The 26,353-nt window shown below is 42.9% G+C and overlaps 1 protein-coding gene across 1 annotated transcript; it reads right to left on the bottom strand.

Annotated features, from left to right (window-relative positions):
- Positions 1 to 151: 151 nt before the first annotated feature.
- Positions 152 to 9,260, bottom strand: LOC122623402 (neuroligin-1). Its single transcript, XM_043802552.1, is given in 13 exon segments — positions 152 to 603; positions 606 to 1,487; positions 1,547 to 1,708; positions 1,777 to 1,932; positions 1,994 to 2,319; positions 2,388 to 2,530; positions 2,591 to 2,779; positions 2,851 to 3,046; positions 3,110 to 3,211; positions 3,408 to 3,603; positions 3,815 to 4,171; positions 4,942 to 5,174; positions 8,574 to 9,260. Coding segments are annotated over 13 exon segments (3,756 nt in total). The 5' UTR covers positions 9,254 to 9,260; the 3' UTR covers positions 152 to 469.
- Positions 9,261 to 26,353: the final 17,093 nt, after the last annotated feature.

The following is a 26,353-nucleotide window of genomic DNA, read 5'->3' as shown; positions in this document are numbered from 1 at the left end:
ATCGTACACCAAAAAGTAACATAAACTATACACACAATGATAACACTTGAAAAATTATTCCTACACAATTTCTTCTCAATCACGACTACAAGGAACATTTACATAATATACAAACATACGTAATACAACGATTTTTGCATTGAGGCCAGATAACAAAAATATGATTCTATTTGAAATATTAAGGGCTATGAGCGGAAATAGATAACCAAACAAGAGTCGAACTCACCGAATAAGTATTTGAATTGGTACTCGAAAGCTTACAGGCTAATCGCGTCAGTTGTTAAACGAAAAGTATTCTAAAATTTAAATAGTAAGTACAGAGAAACAATTTTCTAAGAGATAGTTGTTTAGAAAGTCTAAAATTTGGACTCAGAAGTATGGAAAGCTCAAGTTAGACAAGCTCGACGCATATAACCAGATAAAAACTTTAAACTAGGGTCACAATTGGTTACTAGAAGGGTTATGATTGCTAGACTGAGATTTCCTGAATATGTACACGTTTCTTGCCGCTGCCACTCGCCGATCCTGACGTGGAACTGCCGCCCGTCCCCGTCTGACGCAGGATTCCCGTTTGCTGCTGCTGTTGTTGCTGTTGGGCGGCCAGAAAGAACGTGGTGGTGGCGGCGGTTCGGGAATGTCATCATCCCGGGTGATTTCAGAGTCATGCCCGGCCGCCGCTTTAACTGCGTCCTCTATCGCCTTGAAGGACATTTGATCCGAGGACTGGACAGCATAGTCGAATTGCTGCGGGCTATTGAATTGCAGTGTGGTATCCACGAAGGACCCACGCTTGCTACTCATGGCCGATGTGGATTCCATCACCGAGGGCAGGGCACTGTAGGTGACCATTTCGATGGGATCGCCTGGCTTGGTCTTTAGCAGATCCAAAGTGCTCGTAGAACACGCGCCCCAACTGTCAATCATCAGAGACGTCTGACCCGTCGACGAAGACGGTGGCAGTTCCACCAGAAGCTTTTCCTCCTTCAACTGCTTGGTTTTCTCATCGTAGCAGCTGTACTCCCCGAACACGACGCCTACGCCGCCCTTGCTGTCCACAACGGAGCCGCTTAAGGTGTACGCATCCGCAATGTCACCTGGAACAGAACCACAAGCTCCTCCGCCGCCGCCCATCAGCGCGTTGAGCTTCAGGATGCTGGAGTTCTTGCTGCTATCGCCCTCCTGCAACTCCTCCTTGGTCTTTGCGTCTCGCGCTCGCTTTTCTCGCTGATGGTAAATGCCCGCGAAGATCAGGACATTTAGGATTAGCAGGAAGCAACCCACGGCTACGGTGGCTATCAGGGCTGTCGTATAGCTTTGGAACTGTTTTCCTCCCAGACGGCGAAGCAGCTCCAGGTTGCCAATGAGCCCAGTGGACGCGGTGGCCAGGTCCTTCTGGGTCTCCACGCGCACTATCCCAGTTCTATTGTCGTTTGGTGACTGGGTTGTGGTTAGTTCCGATACGGACATGGCTCCATCGATGCCGCACTCTGCAGGGATTCGTTAGCATATTAATATGTTTAAAAGTATAATTAGTTTGTCAACCTACCTGTGGTGGTAGTGGTTCCCGTGCCAAGGGGATTCAAGGCTTGCGTGGCATTTGTACTTGGACTCTTTAAGGGCGGCGGCGGCGTCGTTGTCCTACTCCTCTGCATGATGATGATGTTATCATCTTCGGCAGGCTTAGTCTGCAGTTGTGGTCGCACAACGCCTGGTAAGAAACAAGAAAAATGCACTTTCAGGAAATACCCAAGATTTGAAATCCGATTTTTATCTTACCCTCGTAGAGATCTCTGTTGTTCATGTCGTCCTGGAACTGATGGTGTCGCATGGACTGGTCGTTGATGTTGAAGTGACGATGCAGCTGAGGGATGAGGTTCAGCCACATGGACAGTTTATGACCGCGGTAATGGCTCTGAATGTTGGCCTTGTTTCCTGAAATGTTTCATTTACAATAGCTACGTCAGACCGCATTTGTATGATCTTTAAGACTTACCCAATTCCACGTACAGCTGATTGACCACGTCGTAGGCATCCCAAAATGGCAGATCATCGCCATCGTAGCTGCCCACATCCCGTTCACTGGAGATTCCCAGCTGGGTGAAGGCTGCATCATTGCTCCGCAGTCTTCTTCGTATGTAGGATCGCTTCTCGTGCATGGCATTGCTCCGGCGCTGATTGTAGAGCACTGCCAGATTGAGAGCCTCGCTGAGATTGGGATGGGTCAGACCAGTGGAGCGCTTCTTCTGCTGATGTAGGGCAGTCTCCAAGACCTCGGTCGGATTGGGGAACGCTGACTTCGCCGTGGCTTGATTCGGATTGCTGGAGAGTTTGGTATATGAGTTTAGAAACAACTTATGTTTCATATTGTACGGTTTGCACCAGCTTACCCAGTTTTGGCAAAGTTGGAAAGATATCGCAGCATTAGTCTTCCGATTTGGCGCTCCTGGGTGGTGTAGTTGTGGGGAAAGAGCGGGGACATTGGCAGACCCAGCCAAAAAGGCACATCTTCGCCGCGCACGGAGCCGGATCTCTAAGGGATTGAGGGGCCAGACTAAGTTAAGTTTTCCCTTACTTAGGTTTATTCACCCACCTGTGGGTACTCCTCCTCGATGGTCTTGTGTTTAAAGTGCAGAAAGTAGGCGCGACCTCCACGCAAACTGTGCATATAGCCCAACTTAATCAGCGGCGAGGCCGTGTGGCCATCGCTCAGGAATTGCAGTGTGGCGTCCCTGGAGCTAAGAGGATTACGGATGGCCTTCTCCCAGTCGGTGTACTCGTTCTGCAGTATATTGAGTTTGGGATTTTATTTGCCGCAGCGCATAAATTAATCGGGGTATTACGTGGTCTCACCTTCAAAACGGCAAATATCTCGTTCAGGTGGTAGTGAAAGTTATTTCGCACAAAAGTGCGTAGGATGCGATCCCGTCGCGTCTCATTGAAGCCGAACTCCAAGTCCTGGGCACTCAAATCCAAATAGGACTCCACAGATGTAAGGCAGAAAATGAGGTCTCGTTTCGGAAAGTTTGCATATTCAATTCCTGAAGTACTATTTATGTAAACAATGTAATTAAACGCGAGTTGTTGTCATTTTATTTATAACTTTCAGTACCTAACAATAGCTGATCCAAGGGGCAATGTGGTGCTGCCCAAAGGATTGGCGCCTGGTGATATAACAGTGCCATCCACAAATGGAGCGAAGCCCACGAGGAATCTGTAATGTATAATAACCAAATATTCATCTAGTAATATGTTTTTATTTAACTAAATTAAGCATTTTTTTCACTAAACAGACCATTTGAATGCTTTAAAGGTTTAGGTATACGAGTCAGCCTGATTGAAATTCATCTCAATCGGCTTTTAAACGGGAAATATGCCCGTGCAGCGGATTAATGGAATGTGTGACATACCGTGGATGATCCACCTTGACGGCCAGCAATTCGGCGACGCTCTTGGTGCGCAGGCAGGGGGCCAGGTCGTCGTACAACATGTCGCCGTGGCATCCGGTCTGTTCCGCCACGCGCCTCTTCACAAAGAGGGGGTTCTTCTGAATGGCCCACGGCGACAGGGCGGAGCCGCTCACCAGAACCGTGCGCTGGATTAAGTCTGATGAAAGGTTTACAATCAGTATCAAGGACTACTTAATCGGTGCTAAAAGCTAGTTTTGCTTTGGTTTAGATAGTGCAGGGAAGTTTAAGGCGTCAGATTTAAAGATAGTGACTTAAGATAGTGCTTAAACATCGCATGACTTAGATACCAAATGCACTTGAAATGATTTCTTAATGAAAATGGTTGAGTATATTTAGGTAATCCTTACCACTTGCCACTGGAGACACTACCAGTATGTTGGCCAGCACAGCTCCAGTTCCGTAGCCCAGGAGTGTGATGCTCTGGGGATCCCCACCGAACGCCGGCAGATTTTCTTTGAGCCAGTGAAGACCCGCCACCAGATCCATCAGTCCGAAGTTTCCCTGGGCACTCTCCTTGCCGCCGGTCTTCAGGAATCCGAAGATCCCCAGACGAAAGTTGATTGTCACGACGATGACATTGCCATGGGCGGCCAGCTCGGAGCCATCGTAGGGATTCCCTGAGTTCCAGTCGTACGATTCGCCATGGATGAACACCACCGTGGACAATTTGGTCTTCGATTCGCCGGTAGTATCATCGGTGTTACCTTAGTGGGAGATGATGGTAATGTATTAACTATGTATCTACTATATATGTATGTTTTTTTATGGTTACTACAAATTTTACATTCTCTAGCAGATGATGAAGGTCGTCAAAGTTGCCAAATCCGCAGCGCTTGCAGTAAATAATTAAACACACTGCAATGCACTACGGAATTGAAAACTTCAAAACCAATACATTTTTGAAATATATGGGAACAGTAACTTATTTATTAAATAACTTAAAGTTCTGAACTGCAGTGTTTGGGTATGCAAATATATATATATTGTTTCAACAGCATGAAAATAATTTGATTACATTTTTAAATTGGATGCAAATTGCAAAGAACATTTTCTGTATTCCAGCCAATATAAAAATTTGTTTTCAAGAGTTCACTGAACCAATTATTAAATTTATATTATCAGTTTTCCGTTTATCCATCGGTTAATTTTATTGTAAAGCTAATTAAAAATAATTCTGGCGGCGTTTGTTAATTATAGGAGACGCCAATCGATCGAATTCAACTTAATTAACTTGAGTAGCAATCATAGCACGTCGCATGCGAGGTAAATAACGATGCTAAAGTCTCTCAAACGAAGCGTGACTTTAAATACTCGTAACCTATCAATTTCTGCGAGCAGTTACTTGTTTTGCTGTTGTGTAAACTATACATAAGTGGATCATTTACCCCTGCATTTTAGTTCTGTTTGCACAATTTAGTTTCGATTACACTGCACAGTTCCCTGGAACGCAATCAAATGCGAAAATGGCACTTACGTCTCTGGCGACGCGTCTCGTAGGGCACATAGATATTTAGGTATAAGCAGTCTTCCGATTGGTTCTTGAGCAGCGGCAACAGGCGGCGCAGCTGGGCGAGACGGGCGCGGGGCACTTCCAGGAGCGCCTCCGGTCCGTTGGGCGGTATGGGTATGTTCTGCGGACAGACCGGCGAGAATCGATCCGCGCTGCGTACCGTTTTCCACGTCGAGGGTGTTATGGGGGGCATAAATCTGAAAAAGAGGGGCCAACGGTCGTTTCGATAAGTAAATATTCCATTTCGGCCACATGGGCGCAACTATCGCATCACGTATACGCACTGTGCGCCTGTAAGCCCGTACACATGCACAGTTGAGGCCAAAATGAAAGAGCGCTTTTATTGGTTTTTGGAAGCGTTCTCTACTTTATTCACCAGTTGGAGAATATTGCCTTGTTGATAATATGAGGATAACATTGAAAGAAAAATGCTAAAGCTCATACAAATTGAAAATAAAATGTGTGTAATATTTAGCCAAATAAATCCGGTAGCGTAGAATATATTTATATAACATTTGCAATGATTACTTATATTTGATTAATATATAGAATATCAATATATGATAAAATATATAAAATCGTTTGATACGCGCCTCACTTAAGTAGGTCAGAGAAATGGATTCTTTCATTACAAAATAATATTCTTTTGACATATCCTTTCTTTTGTGCTTTGTTCGCGTTCAAAGAGCTGTTAATCGAGCCACAACTGTATGCTTGTGTGGAAACGTGTGGCGGATAAAAGGCAAAAGGATTTGCGGGGCTCGTAAAACACAGAAACTAAGTACCGCCCATCAATCAAAATTGCAAACTGCTTTTGATTAATTGTGCATTTTATTGTTTTGCGTTGAAATCCATCGATCATGGCATAAGTCCGGATTGGACGAGCCAAGAAGACAGGCATCAGCGATAAATATGGCTTGGCCATGTTGATTTTATGACACGATAATTGACGCGTAACGTTTTGATTGTTTTTTGCTTCTTTGTGGCTTGATGGAGGCACTCGTTCTGTGCCATCCTCCGCCATCCTCTGTCTCATCCGCTCCTTCCAGTCCATTTGGCCAACCGGGAAATGGCAAACAATGGACCGCATAAACAAAAAGCTCGCGTTTTGCGGCGGGCATAATTTTTCAGCTCTACGTGACTCGGTTACCAGTTTTTGGTAACTCCTAACCACTACCACCAAAAAACGCATTCGACATGTTCGCTTGCTAAAATTAATACTTTTCGGCAAAAAGTTTCGCCATAAACTATTTATAAACGAATATAGCAATTTTTGTTGCCAACTTTTCCGAGTGCTAACAGGCAACGTTTTATTCGGTGTTTTATGTTGGCTTCGCGTACACGGAATTTTGAATTTCCATTCGCCCGCTCCCAAATCCCCGCTGCCCTAAAAAGTATGCTATGCAAACGGGAAGCGGTGAAAAAAAGGCCAACTTGTACAGGTTAGCTAACAAGCTTATGTGCAGAACAGGACGTATAAATAACCATCTAAAATATTAAAAGCTTTCAGCGTCATTCGATTTTAATTCTATTCCCCCAATTCTATTTCTGCTTAATCATAATATCGTTTTCAATATGCCTGCGAATATGGTGCATTTTTGATAAGAAGACTTGGCGACAGATGCGATTGATTAATTGCCTCTTGCCTGCCAAATAGCACGTTTTATCTGCCCACTTTTGCCACTTTTGCCTCGAAGTGCGCCTCAAATCCCCAAGGACCTTCCAGTTTGATTAACTTCTGCCTGTCGATTCTCGGCATCTGTTGCTGCATGATAATGAACCGCATTCATAAACGACTTCATTTCGCAGGCGTCACACTCTGCCACAGGAAGTAATTAAAGAACAATTTTCATGAATTGTGGCTAAGCAAACAACAATGTGCTGTGGCAGCGGTGGAGCTGTTGAAGGACCCTTTAAGTACTCCATCCAATCGCTTCATCAAACACACTTGTTGTTCGTGCATGTCACACAGGAGCTTTTGCTCCTTTTCCATGTCAGCGTGTGTGTGCGTCTGTCGGTGTCGGTGTTGGTGTGCCAGGATAAGTGTGAAAGTGTCCAAGTAAGGGGAAACTTTTGTAATATCCCAGAAACTTCACTCGGGGGCTCAGCTTTTCGCTCGATACCATCAGTACCACCAATATCGTCAATAGCATCAATACCATCAAATGCCGACGATGGCTTATCGAAGTTCTGCGGCTCAGAGGTCCTTGACGCGCTCCTGAATCCCAAAGCCGTCAACTGTTTTGTTATTAATTGGTTGTGGAGCCTCGCTGATTCCGACTTGTACTCCTCTTGGGAAACACCCGCAAGGTAGTTGGTTTGTTTTCGTTTTTTGTTGTTCTCTTTTTTTTCTTTTTAAATCGTAACCCCAAACTAACTCCCGGAAAGAAACTTTTTAATTGTTACGTATACAGTGCAAAGTTGTGGATTAATTCGAAGTAGCACTTTGGCTTCATTACGAGCGGCTCCCTTTGCCAGTCCCCGCGGAACTTTAAATCCTCAAACAATGCTTTGGGATTTCCGGGTTCGAGATCGGGGCCATAAGCTTCTCACTTGCAGGCATCTCGGGCCAGAGATGGAGACACCCCCACCCGCATAGTGCCAGGCACCATCCACACCCACACACATATATATATATCATGAGAATAATTATTAAAATTGCTTCGGATAAAGTTGCGCTGCGGCGCCGTGTGAAAAAAGTTGTCCGAAGAGGCGAGCCTTTCAGCCGGTTACGACCCCCATGTGGCGCCCAGATTGCGATGGCTCTGGTGACGATGAAGCTGGAGCTAAAGCTGGAGGAGGAGGTGGAGATGGGAGCGTGAGTCACGGCGAGGCGGAGAAATGCCTCCTCGAATTTAACACTTCATTTTGCCTTTCAGTTGGATTAGTGTGGAAGTTGCGGGAAAGTCCTCCCGTCCGCAAATTGACTTAATTTCCATTGAAACTCATTAAATTAATTTCAGAATTCCAAGAGCATCACCCTTTAAGTCAAAATTATCCCATCTACGGTCCTGTTTGGGTTTGCACAATTACACAATAATAAGTCTACGCAAAAGTTGCTAGGCTAAGCTTGAACTTACATAGGATATAAAAGGTTTTGTTTTGAGTTTTCATAAGTGATTTTTTTGTTGCCGACACTAAGCCAGCTTAGAAATGTTGGCCAAAACAATAAAACTTATGTGAGTATGCTCAATTGGCTTAATACTGAAATGCAAAAATTGCATAAATAAAACGAATTTTAATAAGATGTCAAAATCCAAACCAAAAACTGAATAGGTTAAAATTAAAGTATTTCCCAAATCACAAAAATATATATATTTATATGTTTTCTATTGAGTGCAGCTTATTCTTTGGCATAATTCTCTAAGATATTTATACATTTCGCTTTTTCCGCATGACCACTTCATCGTTAACAACTTTCTTTTTAAGGCCATAACCTACACTGTTGGCCGATTCTGTAAAAATGATGTTCCGTGGCCCAGGTGGCTTGCCCACGTGAGTCATCGGCGTCATCGCTGTTTAGAAAGTTTCTACTTTGCCGAGGACGATGCCCCGGGGATGCGTAATCTTGTGCGACTTCAGTCGACTCGACTCACCTGAGACTGCCCACTGGGGGCGAGGCATAGGGAATGCCCAGGAAAGCCTCCACGAGCGGCGAGGAGCGGACGACGATGCCTCGCAGCAGGCCGTACTTGGTCTTGACGGTGTTGCTGCCACCGTGGAGGCACTCGCAGCAATCCGGCCAGAGGCTGGTGAGCAGGAGGAGCACTAGCAGGGCGCACACCTCCGGGTGTGCTGGATGTCCTGCTGGCTGTCCGGGATAATGGAGGTGTCTCCTTCGCGGGCTGGGTGCTCCAGCTGGCGCGGCTGATGCTGCTGACGTTGCTGACGTTGCTGATTGCTGGCGCCTTTGATTGTGTTCATCGGTTTTGGAATTCTCTAGAAATCTCTTTAATGTTATCAGTCTTATAATGCAAATTCCCGTTGCCATGATGCGGGCATCCGCTTCCGCGTCCCTATTTGTATGCGCTCTCGTTCTCGTTCCCTTTTCCGTTTCCGCTACCGCTACCGGTTCCGGTTCCGCATACCCTTCCCCATCCGCATTCGTTTCCGCTTCCCGCTCTTTATCTTTAGCTCCATCTGGTGCATCCGCATCTGCAAGCGTTTGCTGCGCAATTGAAGCACCGATTGTTTTAATGCAACCCATCAAGGAACCGAGGCAAAGTAAACCGTAAATGTGTAGAAAACGCGATTGAATTATCTTAGTTTGTGCCATCCCTGCTCCGAGCTTCAATTGGCCCGGTCCGCTTCCGTTTCCGGTTGGCCGTGACACTTGCTGGGAGCCGTCGCTATCGAACTGTGACTTGGACTTGTAGCTGTAGTTGTAGTTGGACTTGGACTCGGTTCGGGGCAGGATGCGGCCGGATGTCGGATCCGCTTCATCTTGACAGCCGTTGTGCGCATGTTGAGCTTGTGATTCACGTGCATCGCCGTCATGGTTGGACCCTAGCGCTTTGATTTCAAATATTATACACCGGACGTGTTGGCCTCTGCTCTATTAGAGTCGCAATTTCAGCCTGCAGTTGTCCCGTCGACCGTGGAAATATCTGCGAATGTGTGAAAAAAAAAACAAATTTCTAGCATCAGCGTTTGGCTAAGCGAATGTCAATTGGATGGGCAATGGGTTACGGGTTATGGGTTATGTGGGAGTGCCACGGGCCAGGATACCAGTGCAGTCTATTCCTTTTATGAGATTGCAGTTTGCAGCTTGCCGATTACAGATTGCGCTGCGGGGAAAAGTGCAGACCTGGCTGCTGTGGCGAAAGAAGGACCTTTACGCTGTCAGGCTCTGGTCTTAACTGCGCCACGCATCAGAGCGTGGCATCCTTAAATAGCCTTGGTCAATGCATCCGGCCCAGCCAAGCAGCCATAGGAGCATCGCCAGATGCGACAGTGCCACCAGCACTGGCAGCAGCACTGGCAGCAGCTCCATATCGTTACACTCGCAAAATGGCAGGCAGTAAAAGTTTCATTAAAAATTATAACCAGGTTATTATGGTTTCGATTCGCTTAAGCAGAAATAGCTAAGAAAGCAGCATTATTTGTTTTGTAACCTTGCAAGTTATAAAGAATGTAGTTTTGAATAAAGTAGTCGAAGGCATATAAAATAAAAGGGTAACCATGTCTTAGACACATAAAAAAACAATGCATTACCTGAAGAAAGTGTATAAATGTATTTCAAGACATGATTTTTGAAGGGCAAGGAGCAAGATCTGTTGCTAATATTTTTTCAAGTGTGCGGTAATGCCAATGCCTGCTTTGGCGCCCACTTTATGGCTGCCACCTCAGGCGAGGCACGTTTGTGGCGCTCTTGGTGTTGGTGTTGGTGCAGTTGCAGGTGCAGGTGCAAAGCGCTTTGCACCGTTTGACCTCGCCCCCTCTGCCCCAACCCTAGCCCAATTGCCAGCCCCAGCTTCAACCCGAGCTTCAACCCCATCAAAATGCTCATACTCATGCTCCTGTTGCCACTGGTGGGGCTTTTGTGTAAGACGGAGCAATGGGTGATTGCAAACGTGTTGGGTCGCTGTGAACTAGTTCAAAGGATGTGTTTTATGGGATCTAGGATATAAGAAACTGGTGATTGATGTTTGAATCGCTTCGAATGGCCTTCTTAACGACCGGCGATGATCATTTTTGAGAGATTCAATTGGTATTTTATTCCTGTCATCTTGAGTTTATGTCTCTTATGTAAAGCGTTTACATTAAAACAATAATTTCAGTTTACGCTTACTAAGTATTCCTACTGTGCACTCAAAAAATTAAAGTTGCTCCAACAATCTAACCATTTTAAAGATGATTTTAAAAATGGAATAGACCCATTAGCAGGGAGCGGTCCTTAAAAGGTTGTGTTGCCAGCCAGCCATCATATTCCGGTGTATTAATCCATAGAAACACCTCCATTTGCATGGAAATTCGCATAACCCACTCACGACCACATTACAATGTTAATCCCCAGTGTGGGCTGCGCTGAATGGGGTGAAGAGGCTTTATTTGGGTTAAGATAAAAATGTGTAAATCTGTCAACCTTTTAGGTGTTAATTTAATGTACTTAAACGCTGTCCCCGCCATGAGGGCACTCGGAAAACGGTGCTACCATTGGCCGGGGCCGGACTAGGATGCGGACTCAGACCCCGGAGTAGCACAAATGTTATGGACTCCTAAGCTCTTGTGGGCCTCATTAACAAATGCTGCGACGGCTCTGTTCTGCGGGTTTCAGTCGGATTCAGTCAGCCTGGCTGGGGGATGGGGAGGGGGGAACAAGCGAATCGGGATGAGAGTGCTCGCACAAGCGGCCATATATCGTCGTCCTGACGGAGCAGAGCTGTTTAAATCCGTATATTTTATAAAGCTAAACAATTGGCAAAAATAAAACAATGCTGGAAACGAGACGAGACGAGTTGAGCTCAGTTGAGATGACTCCGGTTCAGCTGGGCTAAGCAAACACACATTTCACTAAATTGCAGCCATAAAACTAAAGTTTAACTATGCTGCGGACCCGGGTGTATTGCCCATCCCATATCCCACATCCCATATCATTCCACATTCTCCAGCCAGCCAGCCCATGGATTTTATACGGATGTGTTTGGGTGTGTTGACAACCAAAATGTCGGCACGTTTTCCATGGAAAAAATAGCTCGTGTCTTTAGTGGACTCTGCTTTCCGGACGTCTAATGCGGTGAGTCATGGTCGTATGGGATTTTCGAATAAATTTTCCCGTTTTTCAATTAACTAAAAGCTGAAAATGACATTCTTGCTGCACTATTTCCCTGGCAGCATTATTTATATTTATAGAAAAGCTTAAAGTTGCTGCAAAAACGTTATGCATCTTCCCCGGTATGATAAATATTTACATTTTCCCTTTATTCGCATTGCTTGGCAAATGTCTTTCATGGCATGCGTTTTCTTTGGCTCTTTGCGTCGTTTCAATTTTCTTTCTTTCATACGTCTGCATGGCAAAATCTGTAAAGACCGATAAAATTGCATATTTTCCCATGAAAGGCGTCGACCCGGAGGGGCTGAAAAAAAATTAAAGAGGGTGTCAGCGGCACGCAGACATTTATCCCGGGCATCACGAGCGTTCATTCACACAACACGCTTTACACACGCAGATATAGAATACACGTATACTCTCTCACATATGCATGTTGCCACCATACATGTATATAGGGGCGGAAATGCGAGGAACTGGCATGGAAATCATGGCAACGCAAACAGGAAATGTTACGCTCCCGTCCCGACTTACTCAAGTCTTTTTTCTTAACTCCGTTGCCAAGAAAGTGACGGCAGTGGAAGAACACTATGTTAAGCCGGATTCGACTATTTGCTACCCAGCTCGGTAGAAAATTCGGAAGTTTAATGCTGCTCACGCTTGTGCTATGGAGCTTCAGTCCATCTCAACGCTTCTAAAATCTTCGTAGTCAAAATGATTAAGTACATAACTTAGAAACAGTATTTAGATTTATGAAGATTAAAGATATATCTTTTATTTTTAGAAGCACAAGCTAATAGCTCTTAAGTATTTACTATAATTCCACTGTTTCCTTATTGCCTTAGTTTGCATATTTTTAAAATTCAAACGAGAACGAGTTTACTGCGGCTAGGAGCAGCAAGGACCCCTTCCTCCAGGACATTTGTAATGGGTAACTGGCCCGGAGAAGTGGCAATCCACCCGCAAAATCACCCCACCTTCGCTGAAATGGCGACTGGCTCTCTTCGCCTTGTCAATGCCAGTTGCTGGGTGAAGTTTTTGCATTAAAAGTGGAAATAAAAGTTGCAAGACGCATTAAAAATTGTTGCATTTTGCAATTGCGATGGAATTGCAATTGTGCAACGGCGATGGGGATGAGGATGAGAAGGAGAATGGGTATGGCAATTGAGCTGCAGTAACGCTGCTGGGATTGGGATGTGAGTGTGGATAAGGATAAGAATAAGAATGAGGATGTGCCAGGGACATGGCTGATGTCGATGATGATGACGATGCTGGTTGACGGCTTGCAGCCGGAGCACTTTTTAATAAGTTTCCCAAATGAATGTCGTATAAACTCATGTTTTCCCCTTACCATTTCTTTCGACAACCAAAAAAAAAAAACAAAAGATATGTAAGGAAATTGCCAAAGAAAAGGCAAAGCATGGCAATATCTTTCGTTTAGTCAGGCATTCAATTGATTTTCTATAGCAGGCATCAGGAAATACGCTTTAAGCGAGCAAAAGAAAAGCGGAGCGAGCAGAACGCAGAGAAACAATGGAAAAGCGACGGGAAAAGGAAAATATTTATGAAAATAAATAAAGATTGGGCTACCATCTCCATGGAGACTCGGCAATGTCGGTTAAGTTTTTATGGCGCAACGTTTGCGCTCTAACCAAATGTTATTTCATTTTATTTTTCTTCTGCGCCATGGCTTACAAAGGAAAATTTGATAAGAATCTGCAGACTGTTAGGCAAATACAACTGAAACTTTAAAGAGGAAGCCGCAAAGTTTTATATTTCCCAATCAAAAACCCGAACACAAATAAGCAGACGCCAAACATTATGTGGTTATTTAGCCATTTGGTTAAGCAAAAGTCAAAACAAAATCCCTAAGACTTCTGACTACTTATTTATCCGACTAGAATTTGCCTCGTTTACTTAGTTGAAGATACACTGAAGATACATTGATTAAGGCAAACATAGCAAACTAAATAGAGCAAATTAATTTGACCGATGTATCTAGTGCGCTTGTTAGAAACAGAATTTATGATTTGTACGAAAGCATAACGATGGCAACTTAATAGCTGTGAGATTTTCTTTATATTTCTTCATATATTTTTGATTACATTTGGAGAATTTTGCAATTCAACAGTATACGTTTATATTCAACGTGTTGACTGAGGCATGGACAAAGAAATCGAATAAATTTAATTGGAGTGCGTCCCCTTGAACTTTCCATTCACTTTCTTTTAGCCAGCTGAAAGTTATTTTCTGGCCAAATTTTCCGCAGCCCACACCAGTTTCATTCGTTTCCTCATCACAGGAAATGTACTTGACCCTCGTTTGCAAATCGTTTGATGAATCCATTTGGTGCAATCATGAAAATGCGATATAATTAGCAGCCAAGTTACAAGGACTCGCAAAGGACCTGAGGACCTATGGCGTTTTCAATTTCGCACCGAAAGTAATTGCGCTCCCTTTACCCTTTTTGTTTATTCCAGCGTGTGTTTTTTATTTTATTTGTCATTTAAATTATAATTCTCGTTTGACCTTTTTTGTGAGCACCCGTGTTTCGAGTGTGTTTTTGCGAGAGTGTGTATGTGTGTGTGTGTGTGTGTGTGTTTGTGCGGGTCCTCCTGTCAGAAAAAGGACGAAGCGTCTGCTCGAAATGGCAAAAGGCGAAAACCGTGCGCCCGGGCAGGCCGACAATGTGGAACTACAAAACATTTCAAATGCCATTTAGAGCCAGCCGTCGTTGTTGCACCTCACTCACACAAAGGCCCACACACTCGGAGAAAATGAGTGTTCATTAGTAAATTAATTAAATTCGGCAGACCTGTTAAAATCATGTGCTCACTTTTGTTAAAGTTTCCTTTCATTAAAAGCAAAGAATGGAAAAAAATATTTTGCATAAGTTAATTACTTACTTAACTCAAAAAATGTTATGGCTAATTTGGCTTGCTGGCAACAGCTAAAACTGCGGCCTTTGTTCTGCATTGATAAACCCATAGCTTTGCACGGGGACTCCTGGTATTTTTCAGGTGTACACATATAGACGCACTCTGCGGACTGGATGGCATTTGCCGGAACCATGGGCGGCGAAATCACAGAACTTTCCCCTTTCATTATGCTGCAGAATAAACGAGGTTACATGGCTGCTTGATTCCACAACCGAATAAGACAGGAAAGGGGCGGGGACGCGGGTCCGAGGAATGTCGGGGGTCCTGGTCCTGCTTCTGCTCCAGCTCCTGGTCCTGCTTCTACTCCTACTCCTGGGCATTTGGTACTTGGTACTTGGCCAGCTCTTTGGGTCTCGTTTTTGCCCTCGTTTCTCGAAATCCAAACTTTGTTATGTATTTTTCCGCACTCATTTTTACTTTTTGTAAGTTGTTGTCCACATGGAAGATTTGCCGAGCTGGCGAATTTCATTCGGAAATGCATTTCTTTGGCCGACAAAAAATAACAAGAAATTTGTCAATATAGCATATAGATTCAGCTTCCCTTCCGTTCGCCAAACACAGCGTGACCCATTCTATTCTGTCTGGTGACTGACCCACTCCCAAATTGAAACGCGAAGATTTATATTACGGCCATTCCTTTTTGGTAATTAGAAAACCATTTTATGTGCTCGATTGTGGGGCAGAAAGTTTGAACTAGTTGACAAATAAATTTATTGCCTTATAGCTGCGTGCCAAGGCAATGCGAAAGTGAATATGCGTCTGACATTCGCAGTCACTCATTTCAGAGACCCTAACCCTTGGGCTGCTGGGAGCGGAAATCGAAAATAAAGTTTGAACAGAAAACTGAAGGTTAAACCAGTCTGTGGCATCTCTTGGTTTTTATTCTTGTTTTAGCACTGGGGGAAATTGCTTTTTAATGGACTTTATTTAGATGGGTTCAGGCAATTTACTGTGGGAATGCAGAATGCACATTTCCGGCTGAATTTCTCTTTGGTTCGTTCGAAACTACTTGCAGGACCTTGTTCTCATATCCTTTTCGTACATTTGGTATTTTTGCGGTGAAACTTGCAATTTCAGTTAGGTGATAATTATGCAGGATTCTATGCATGAAATTAACTCAGTCACTCGTAAGCTCATTTAAAAGAGGGTGTTTTTAATATTTATTGTAAGTTTACTATCCAAACTAACATAATATTGGTTTGGAAACTTTACACTAATTTCATAATTATTTTAATGGCACAACTCACATGATATATATTATAAAGGCACACATTTTCATGAACATGGTTCTCGGCACAACTTAAAGATTAGTGACTTTAACCGGAGAACATTGAAGTTCCCCAAAGTCAAATGAAATAATTATCAATTATGTGGAACACACATGGCTCTGTTGTTCTGCTAGTTCAAATTCTAATTATAATTACTCCCCCAGGATTCTTTGACGCCTAATGACCTAAGGACGTTGTAGCTGCACGCAAAATGCAAATGAGCCAACTGTGGTCAATTGAAACATATTCTGGGCTGATTTATGCAAGTTTGTTTGCATATATATGCCATGTAGGCGGTGATTAACATGGGAATGAAGGTATAGATAAGGCTGTTGCCAAGGAGCTTGGTGGACAAACTAAAGTGGGTGGCAATGGACCATCCTGCGGCGACGACCAAAGTAAAGTTGACCAAATTACGCAGGCATAAATTATTTATGACTGCGGCAGGAGGCAAACAGACGTGCAAACACATTCAACATACCCAACTCCACTTAACTCAACTAGTCCCAGTTCGAAACTGTTAATAGTGGGCACAAGTACAGTGGTGCTTCGTTAAAGCAACTAGTAAATAGCTCATTTTGGCGAAAATGGCCTACATAGGCCTAATAGACAACACAAGTACTTTACATTACATATTTACCCTATGCACTGCTTTTGCACTGTCTGCTATTCGTGTTAGTGGGGTTCTTCTGTAGTAAAATGTAGTGTACGTAGTAAGGCATTTTCTGGTGGGTTGGGCGGCCATCGAGACGAATCGAGGTACTTGGGCAAATGTAAACATAAAAGTAGAGAGTACTCTGCCGATGTCGATGCTGTTCCCTATGCCGGGGCACCGGCACTCCACTTATCGTATTTACTATGTACTTAGTATAATTAAATGGGCTTAATGCAAATGCTCAGTCGACTCCACTCGACTGAAACCAGTCCTAGGCAAGTTGATTCATCATTCAGTTCAGTTCGATTCGGTTCGAACAGATGCGTCGCAAAGTGTCTTGTTTTTGCACATTTTGTGTGACTTTGTTGCGTGTTGCTGCGAAAATTACGATCATTTGTAATTTAATGAGCATGTAAATTAAAAGGATGCACTTAATGCCCAGATATTCAGCCATGCAGTTGTGTGTGTGTGTGCTGGGCGCCACTTTATGCGATATGTGTGCGATGTACATCCCCTTAGCTTATATATCCAATCGTAATTTATTGCTGCCGTGAAGCGAAAACTTTCAATCGGTGCCAATGGAATTAATTTGAGCCTGCGCACACACACAGGCATCGAACCGACTTCCCCCGTATGTATTGTTAATGTATTTATGTATTTATCTAGGTGTGGGAGCGGTTCAAGTATGCATACATGTTTTATCCTCGCATCCATATGTATGTGTGCCCCTTAGGCTGTGTGCGTGTGTGTAGCTGCTTTGAAGCATGGCCGGAAGGAGCGATTTTTATTTTTCGCCTTTCGAACGGCTAAGTCCTGCTGAGCTATGCTTAAGGACATATCCCAACTCTTTGCGGCATCAACTGATTTTCTCGGATTTCTATTCTAAGTAGGTTGCGATATACACCAAGTTCCGCCCACAATATTCTGTATTACTTGAATACTTACTTGAATTTCGCATTTAAAAGCATGTTAAAGTTTTCCTACAAAAAATGTTCAGAGAGCCCTGCACAGTTTTTCTATTATTAACCAATCGAGTAGCAGAAATAAAATTGGCAAAATATTCTACAATTAAATTAAAGCACTCGTATTGAAAAATTGCCAAGGGCACTTGGAGCTACACTTCATAAGTTTAAAATAAGTACTGGATTTCCTATATTTTTATACAACTTATTTTTATTTATCAATTATTGTGTGATTATTTGAATTATTTTATGATATCTCGAACTTAAACTAATTTATGTCCTAAATGCCTACGAAATGCATTACAATTGTCAGAAAAAAACTTGTTTAAACTAGACTCGTAATTGGCAAAGTACTCTCTATTCTCTCACTTCAAAATGAAGTAGTATTAAATGAAATAATTTAATTTTTACCAGCCCGCAGAGCATTAATTTCGATAACTATCTTTGGATAAATCAAATGCAATTATTTTTAAAATTAATAGAGAAATTATTTTGCAAATGAAAACCACTCAGCTTCAGAACCAGCCACCGCAGAAACCTCTCGTGCCACACACTCCACATTCTGAATATTTTATAATCCTCCGACATTTGTATGCAGGTCTGCAGGATGTAAAATCGGTGGGGAGACGAGCAAATGCGAGTACAAAAGGGCAATTCATTAAGCAATGATAATTAACATGTAATCAGCGGCGGTAACGACTTGGTCAGAGTTCGCAGGGGCTCGTAAATATGACTGGGGAGCATAAATTTAATTTGCGCTCCGCCACCCCGAAGGGGGGAAATTTCAGGGGGGAAAAGTTTGGTTAAGACGGCGAATGGAAAATGGAAGGTACCAAATTGAAACTGCAAAATCGACGGCATAAATCAGTCAGAAGTGCTGCCCCCCAATGCATCCTTTTATACGCCTTCATCTCCGTGCTTTTTTTCTGCTGCTGGCGGACCGAGTAAATGGCATATCAATGCGTGATTACGTATACGCCGCATGGGCCAAACAAATTGCTGTGCCTCTTCAAGGCGAAGTGGCCGCGTTTGGGGGCGTTCGCTTCATTATGCCGAATGCCTACGTGCACTACTTATTTACCAAGTGATGGCGCGACTCTGGAGCTGCCAGCCCCATCTCATTCCACTCCATTCCATTCCCTTCCCCTCCCTTCCATCCGAACCCAGCGCCTTCCTTATTTATGGAAGTGACTCGCTGAGTGCGAAGTCCTCGCATATCATCCGTCGCGCCCACGCCAACTGCCCACATCCCGCTGGGTCATGCTTCCGATTGCTTCCGCATCATTGCACACTGGTTCGGGCAATTTGTTTCCCGCTTCCAAACAATAATATGCTGAATAAAATTGCATCTATTGGGTGAGTGTGTTTTTCGAAAAATCTTGTATACCTCCCAAGCGAGCAAAGAGTAGAATGCACTTCTTAGCTAATGAAGAACATCTCAGGAATGTTAAAAAATTCAAGCAAACGTACAAGAACAATAATGAGAAATCGAGAGAATTATTTTACGCTTGAAATCTCAAAAGCAAGTGCAATTAAGCTCTTGTGTGACCTGCCTGTATTATCAGAGCACAATGGTTTAGTATAAGGAGATTTTCAAATTTGATTGGATTGGAAAATTCTTTGGCCAAAGCGAATTGCATTTCATTTATTGGAATTCGCATGCATGGTTTTTGCAAACCGGCTAGCCAATTCAATCATGGGATTTTTACATGATTTAACCTGGTAATAAATAATGGGCTTCTCACTTATGCTGTGCAAATTGGAGTAGACACAGAATGATATGGCAAAGTTTTGCGTGCTTTGAATAAACCTTTATACAAATGCAATACATGGCATTAAGCAAGTAAATCCTCTTTATTTTTCTGCTCTCAACTTAAGAGCATTAAAAGTGCAATTTTATCTGACACTTTGCGGACATAGTGAATAAATGCTATTAAACACTTTATTTGAATAAAAATTGGGGAATTTTAAGAAGGGGAAATGATCTATCAAAAACTCTGTCAAATGCGTTTTATAAATGCGATTTGCATTCAATGACGTTATGCCAAAGAAATAATTACCAATTAGGACTGAGTAAATCGAATCACTTGTAACACGAACAAATTGAGCAGATTTCTTTGAATCATTTTTAAAGACCTTGAGTTTTGGCATTTAAAGGTCACTTAGATATGAAATATTTGTGTGGCAATAAGTTATTTATACTAATTCCTGACCAGTGTGCCCTGACTGCGGGGGACAGTCGCCGAATGAGATACAAAAATAAGCACATGCCGAGCGGCAGGATAACGAGGATACACAATATTTGTGTGTGTGCGCGGTGGGTGCGTTAAACGTCTGCCTCCGATAATGAGGAGCACATAAGAGCGTGTATCGGGCAAACACAGATAGGCCGGGGGCTGAGCCACATCTTTATCCAGATCCGCTGCCTGCCGCCTGCTGATGATGTTTGCGTTTGAATAATTTATGACACAATAAAAAAAACGCTGAAAAAGCCAGCTAGCAACGAAAAGCCGTCCGAGAACGGGATTGGGCTTTGGATACGGATACGGATGCGGACTTGGATGTTGAGCTATTGCCACTGCAGTAGCCGCAAGGTGCAAAGAGGCGGCGGCAGCAGAGCTGGAGATTACCAAATCCATGGAAATTGTGGCTATGGAAATGCCGTTTGGATACACTCGCATCTGCGGATGCTACGTGGCACACGCACACCACTTATTCATCCGTCTAGAGAGCCGGACGGGAACGGCGGACGCAGCAGCCAGCGTTTTTATTCATTTCGAAAAATGATAATTGGCTACTGACAGCCGCAGGGGCGGGGAGCGGAGGGGCGGTGGGGCAGGCCAGTTGGAGCGAGTGCAGAGAGGTCGGACCACGGAAAATGGGATCGGAATGGGCACCAGCATCAGCAGTGGTTAGCTTCAGTTTGTTGCTTAGTGAGAGCCAGGAGCTCGCAATACCCGGTAATTGTAAAAGGGTTTATGGCGCTTGCTGCGGGTTTCGTAACAGGAAAGTGGTGGCTCACGTTAACGAAACGTAATTCAATTCAATTTCTAAATAACTTTAAACAAATGCAGCTAACGGCGTAGTGTCAGAAAATATTGATGCTCGTTAAGATCAAACAGGGCTTACAATTATTCAGGTAAACGTTACTATATTTTTAGCTGGTATGGGTCTTTCATATTTTTAACACTTAATGATTATTTTATATATTTCATTGTTTGCATCATGCGTGACTATATTTTTAATTTATTTGTTATTGAAAAATGTTAAGAAGATCAAGATCACTGAGTATCCAATAGTCTAATCGCTGCGCGAACCTATCCTTTTTCCGTCCTGTGCGGTGATTCTGTGTTGGTGGCGGCTAAATCAGAAACAGAATCAGAAACAGAGACAGCCGAGTGGAGTAAAGAGTCGAGTAGAGCGGCGGAAACTGTAGCTGAAGTTGAATGGCAGACTGAATGGACCGCCGGATGGAGAGGGATGGCGATAGGGCGGCAAGGAGCCACCGAGCGAGACGGAAGAGCGAGTGCAAAAAAAGGGAATATAAATTGCCTCTTAAATATGGAATAAGTGCGGAAAAGTGTACACCAAACGACGGCCACCAGCAAAACAGCAAACATGCACATAGATAAACTATATAGCTTCTGGCCAAGATAAACAAATACAAACACAGGCCCAAACACAAACACACACAAACAAACACGCACAGATGGCACAACAGCAACAACTCGCAAAAGGACTAAAAAAAAGGAAGGAGGAAATCTGCAGAAGATGAAGCCAAGTTTTGTAACAGTTACAAAGATAAAGCAAAGTGGGCGTGTAATTGCGTATGTATGCGATTGTGAGTGTGTGTGTGTGCGTGTGTTTGTGCGTGTTTGTCAGCTAGCAGGGGGCGTGGGAATGGGAGTGGCACCCAAAGCCGCCAACTTCTTCAGTTTTCCCTGCTCATCTCCAGGCCCATCTTCTATGGCTCGTGTCTCCTTTGTGTCGTGTCCCCTTTGCATAGAATCCTTTGGCAATAGACACATAAATTTCAGCCAACACAACATTTCGATTCAGATTCATTCCCCATTCAAAGCAAATGACTTGGTGGGCGGGGTCACGATGGGCGGAGGGGTGTTGTGGCATGGGTCCTAAAAGTGTTGAATCTTGTGTTTATAGCCATGTAGATTTCTCACCACTACTCGTGTCCCTTAATCTCTTGGCCATTTGTTAATTTTCCACTTTCGATAAGATATATTTTATAAGAAATGGGCAGACAAATTGCTCTATCTTCTTAAAAGGCTTGCAAAGCAGTATTACGTTAACGCAGCTAAAGGTAAATTACTAAGGTATCCCTTTTCTCGCTTGATGTGAGGATATCACCTTTAAACAAAATCAATAAATATCTTTGCTAGATTTTCCGTCCTTTGCGTTTACTGTTTCAGTTGGAAGGTTAATTTAATTAATGAGTTCAGAACAGTTTAATATTCTGAACTCAATTTCATTTCAAACATTTAATATTTATAAACCCATTCCCCAACAAATTCGCGAATAGACATTAAATATTCATATTTAGCAACGTGTCGATTGCATTTTATTGACGGCTCAGTTTAATAATATTGTTTTTTATAAAAAAAAACATAGAGGTGTTGAATTTAAAACGTTTAATTACTAAATCTGCAATAACTGTAATTTAATTAAACAAATATTTATTTTGATAACATTTTCCTTGGCCTGTTATTTATGCCATCCTTTTCTGTTTTTTTGTACAGCTGGCTTCATTGTGATTCCCAACGCTGATTTAACAATTTTCAGGTTCGTTAAGAGGAAATTGCCTTAATTGATATTATATATGATATTATTGATATTTTTGCATTTTAAAGCAATTAGTAAAAATTATTATTTCGGCTTGATTTAAAAGGTTAACTTTGCTTAATTTACTCAATGGTGGCTGGCGTACAAAATGCTTGATTGAAAATGTAACTACATACTTTTAGTTTGATTAAAATGAAAATTGGACTGCAAATTTGCTTGATGCAATTGTAGTTAAAATTCAATTTATGCATATTTATATTTTCCTGTAAATTGAGGAGGCAGTTAAATTAGAAGATATTGGTCCCCTAAATTCATTTGATTATTTAATTAGTTAGTTCATATCCAAATGCTTCTATATATACGAGAGTAAATTAACCAATGGTCTGAATTTTCCTCTGAAAATTGAAGCAAATGTAAAAAGTTGAAACTGATTTGGTCTAATTAAAATTCTGCTCTGCACACTTTAAGTGTTTTCGCTTGATTAGGCACCAGATTTTCCTTGTGAAATTCAATGCTCACTCTAACTAAATTGAGAATTCCAAATTAAGAGGAATTCTCCAAGGTGCAGAATGCAATTTTGTAATCAAACATTTAACTCATTTCTTTTGCCACGTTGATTGCCTCTTGCTTGGCTGAAGGGCGAATGGAGGCAGTCTCATAGAAAAACACAAAGTTAAATAAAAGAATATGATACAAAGGTAAAGCCAAGAGCCATACAAAGTTCCACCTTATCCCAGTGCCAATCCCCGGGAAACCCATCCTTATCCTCGTCCTTTATTCTGGCCAACAGATCCGTTTACACCACAGGCCACGACTTTTGCTTTTTTCTGCGCCTGACTTGGCTTCACAAAGTTGCCGCCACCCAGTTCGCACATTCACATAAATATATATACATATATATGTTACATATATGTGAATGATATATACACAGGACAGGTCCCGCCATGGACACAACGCTTTCATTTTAGGTGCCGCCGAACAGTACAAAAAATCCCCTCAGCACACAATTTCAGCAAAAATTTCAATTAAGACTTTTACTATGAATTCATTTCTGTTTGCCATCGTGTGTTTATGTGCTGGCGTCCCTATTTAGTGTGTTTGCTTGTGTGCCCTGCCAGCTTGAACCATTGCCAGGACCGCTGGTAATTTTTCCTTGTTTTATGTTTAAGCGAAATTGGTCAACAGTCTTTTGTTTGGCGCGCCGGATGCAATTTTAATCTGCCCGAATGCCAGTCAGACCCACGTACCACCAACACCACCAGCACCACCGCCGGCAAACCTTCAATGGGTATGACGTATGATGGATAGTGGTGGTGCTCCGAAGGTTGCGTGAAATAATGACTACAAGCCAACCAAAACACAGGGCTCTAAAACAGGCAGACAGACAGACCTACGCACACAATTGAACGAAATGGCAAGAGTCACCACATAATATTTTAGTTTTTTGACCCAAAAATGTCAGCGGGACATGAATTATCACTCCCGCCAATGCCAGCCGTCGCCAAACGAGGGGAGGTCAAATGGTAACAGGAAACTGGATATGGCCAGGAGCTAAGCTCTCAGAGATACACGAGATTTTAATCTAGGAAGCTTGTTGAGTTTGGGAAATTAGTTAAAGGCTTAGTGTGTGAAAGGAAAGACATTCAAATTGTTTTAGTGTTGTTTTACAGTCCGGCTGCAATTTGAATCTCCTTGAAAATGTGAAGTTAAATGATTGGATTTTAAATGAACCAATAGCTTATTTAAGGAATTAATGCAAAGTGTCTGTGATTGTGAGGCTAATTACCAACTGATGTTATATTGTATATCTTTAAGCACTTTAAATTGAAGTGTAAGCACAAGTAATAAAGTGCAACGTTTGGCATGCAAATAGTGGATTGAACTAATGAAAACCTTTTTGTTCAGATCTCTAGGGCTTAACAAAATTGGTAAGCTGAAAACTCAGAACATTTCCTTTGGCAGGAGGATTATAGTTTGCCGACTGAAAGAGGAAACGATAATCCTAGTTTGACAAGAAAACACATTTACGAAAGATATTCAAAAGTTTTCGCGGCTTATTCAGTTAGTGAAGTGCCAAAAAACTGAAGGAAGCCTGGTTACACGCATTCGATGAAAAAGGTTATGAAAGGTCAGAGTTTTTACCCGGGTTTTGACATTTCAGCCATATTGAAATGTGGCGGTTGACTTTAACGGAGTGGTCCCTAAAAATTCTTTTTGATGGGATTATCGCGGTCCGAACACCAAAGATACCATAGCATACTTTTTGGGGCTGGTTGCTTTGCCTTTTGATGGCATTAACCCAAAGATGGCCAATATCGAGCCCAATGCGAGTCGGGCTAATTTCACTTTGAGAACCGCCCTCGCAGTGCTGCTGGATGTTTGCTGTTGTTGTTGGTCGCAGCCACGCAGGTTGCTCTTTGCTTCGCTTCTGCTTGTTTGCCTATGTTTGCCTATGAATAACAAGAAAGCCAACAACTACGCGGGGGCGAGAGTGGGCGGTGAAAGTGGGTGGCTTGCGTGGATGGGTGGCTCTCTCTTGTGCTCAGGGTGAACAGCAGGGCGGAAGAAAGTGCGGGGGTAGGGGCATTTGCTTCTTGAGGCGTTGCAAGGCGACGTCGACGACTGTCACTTTCCAAGAGGGAGAAATCTGTTTGGGGCGTTTTTATTTTTTTCTTTCCTTTTTGCTTGTGCCTTGTGTCCTGCGTCGCTAGGCGCAACTTTGCCTGTACATTTCTTTTTTGCCTCCTACGTTTGGGCTGACTTATTGGGGCTCACCTTTCGTGCTGTTGGTCCTCGTCCTTGGCAAGCTGCTTAATCGTCTTTGTCCCTTTTAACTTTTGCGCCGCCAATTTTCTCCGTTTTTCCTCTTTCCCGTTTGTTGGTGCTGTTTGTTTGGGCACTCTCGGAATTTTCCCCTAGTTTTATTTCAGTTTTTTCGCCGTATTAAAATTTAGTTCGCTTTTCTTTGGCTTCTGCCTTTCACTTTCGCTTTTCGCCTTGCAACGAAGCGGTACCGTTGTATTCAACAAATTGTTCGCGCTTCTCCTTCAGCTTCACCTTCACCTCTCTGCGGCGCTCTCTCCACTACACTCTCACTTGGACTCGGCGAGGGTGTGCGTGCGTGTGTGCGGCGTGTGTGCAGCAGGTTTTCACAGTTAATTGAGTGTCTGGTTTGCTCTGGTTTTTACCGCTGCTGGTCACACTTTTTACACTACCTTCGAGGCGTTCTTTTTCCGAGATAACACATTACAACACATCACACACTGGGGCCACCTATTCTTGTGCTGCCCTTGTAGGTTCTTCTTGTCTTTCGCCCGTTTTATCCGTGCTCCGTGTCCGTGTCCGTCTGCGTGCGCGTTCGCTCTTGCTCTGATGCTGACACAACGACAACGACGATGCTCCGACTCTAATTGCGTTAAAATATTTTCGCTCCCACAACAACAAAGCCATCTACACAGAGCGAAAACCAAGTCGATACCTAGAGCTCTCGGATTAGTCACGTACCTATTGAATGAAGACATTTTAAAACCTTTTTAAACTCTTTTGTTCTGTTTGATTATCACTCCTATAATATTCTGTGATTGTAAAATATACAAATATATACTACAGAGCTTCATTAATAAATACATCATGAATCATTATTTTGTTTAAATGATTTTATTAACACGAATAATTATATTAATATGAACTAGTTTTTTATTTTTTGATCCATAATAGAACAAAACAGTTTGAAATAATTAGTGTGTTATCATCTTATTGATTATTCTAAACATATTTCTTTATGTGTAGAGAAGGAGGAGAGAGAAGAGCAGCATCAGCATCTAAAGCAACAACAACTGGCGCTCTCCAATTTGTCTGATGCTGCTTCTTCTACCTTCAACTATGGCACACACAGTTCAATTTCAAGTTGAAAACCTTTTTCGGGTGAATCTCTCCCACTAACATACACACACACACGCACACACCCGAATCACCGACTTTGAGCA

The sequence above is a fragment of the Drosophila teissieri genome, chromosome 2L (genome assembly GCF_016746235.2).
Source record: "Drosophila teissieri strain GT53w chromosome 2L, Prin_Dtei_1.1, whole genome shotgun sequence".
Taxonomy (NCBI): domain Eukaryota; kingdom Metazoa; phylum Arthropoda; class Insecta; order Diptera; family Drosophilidae; genus Drosophila; species Drosophila teissieri.
Note: the sequence above shows the minus strand (reverse complement) of the source record. Positions and strands in the feature narration are given on the sequence as shown.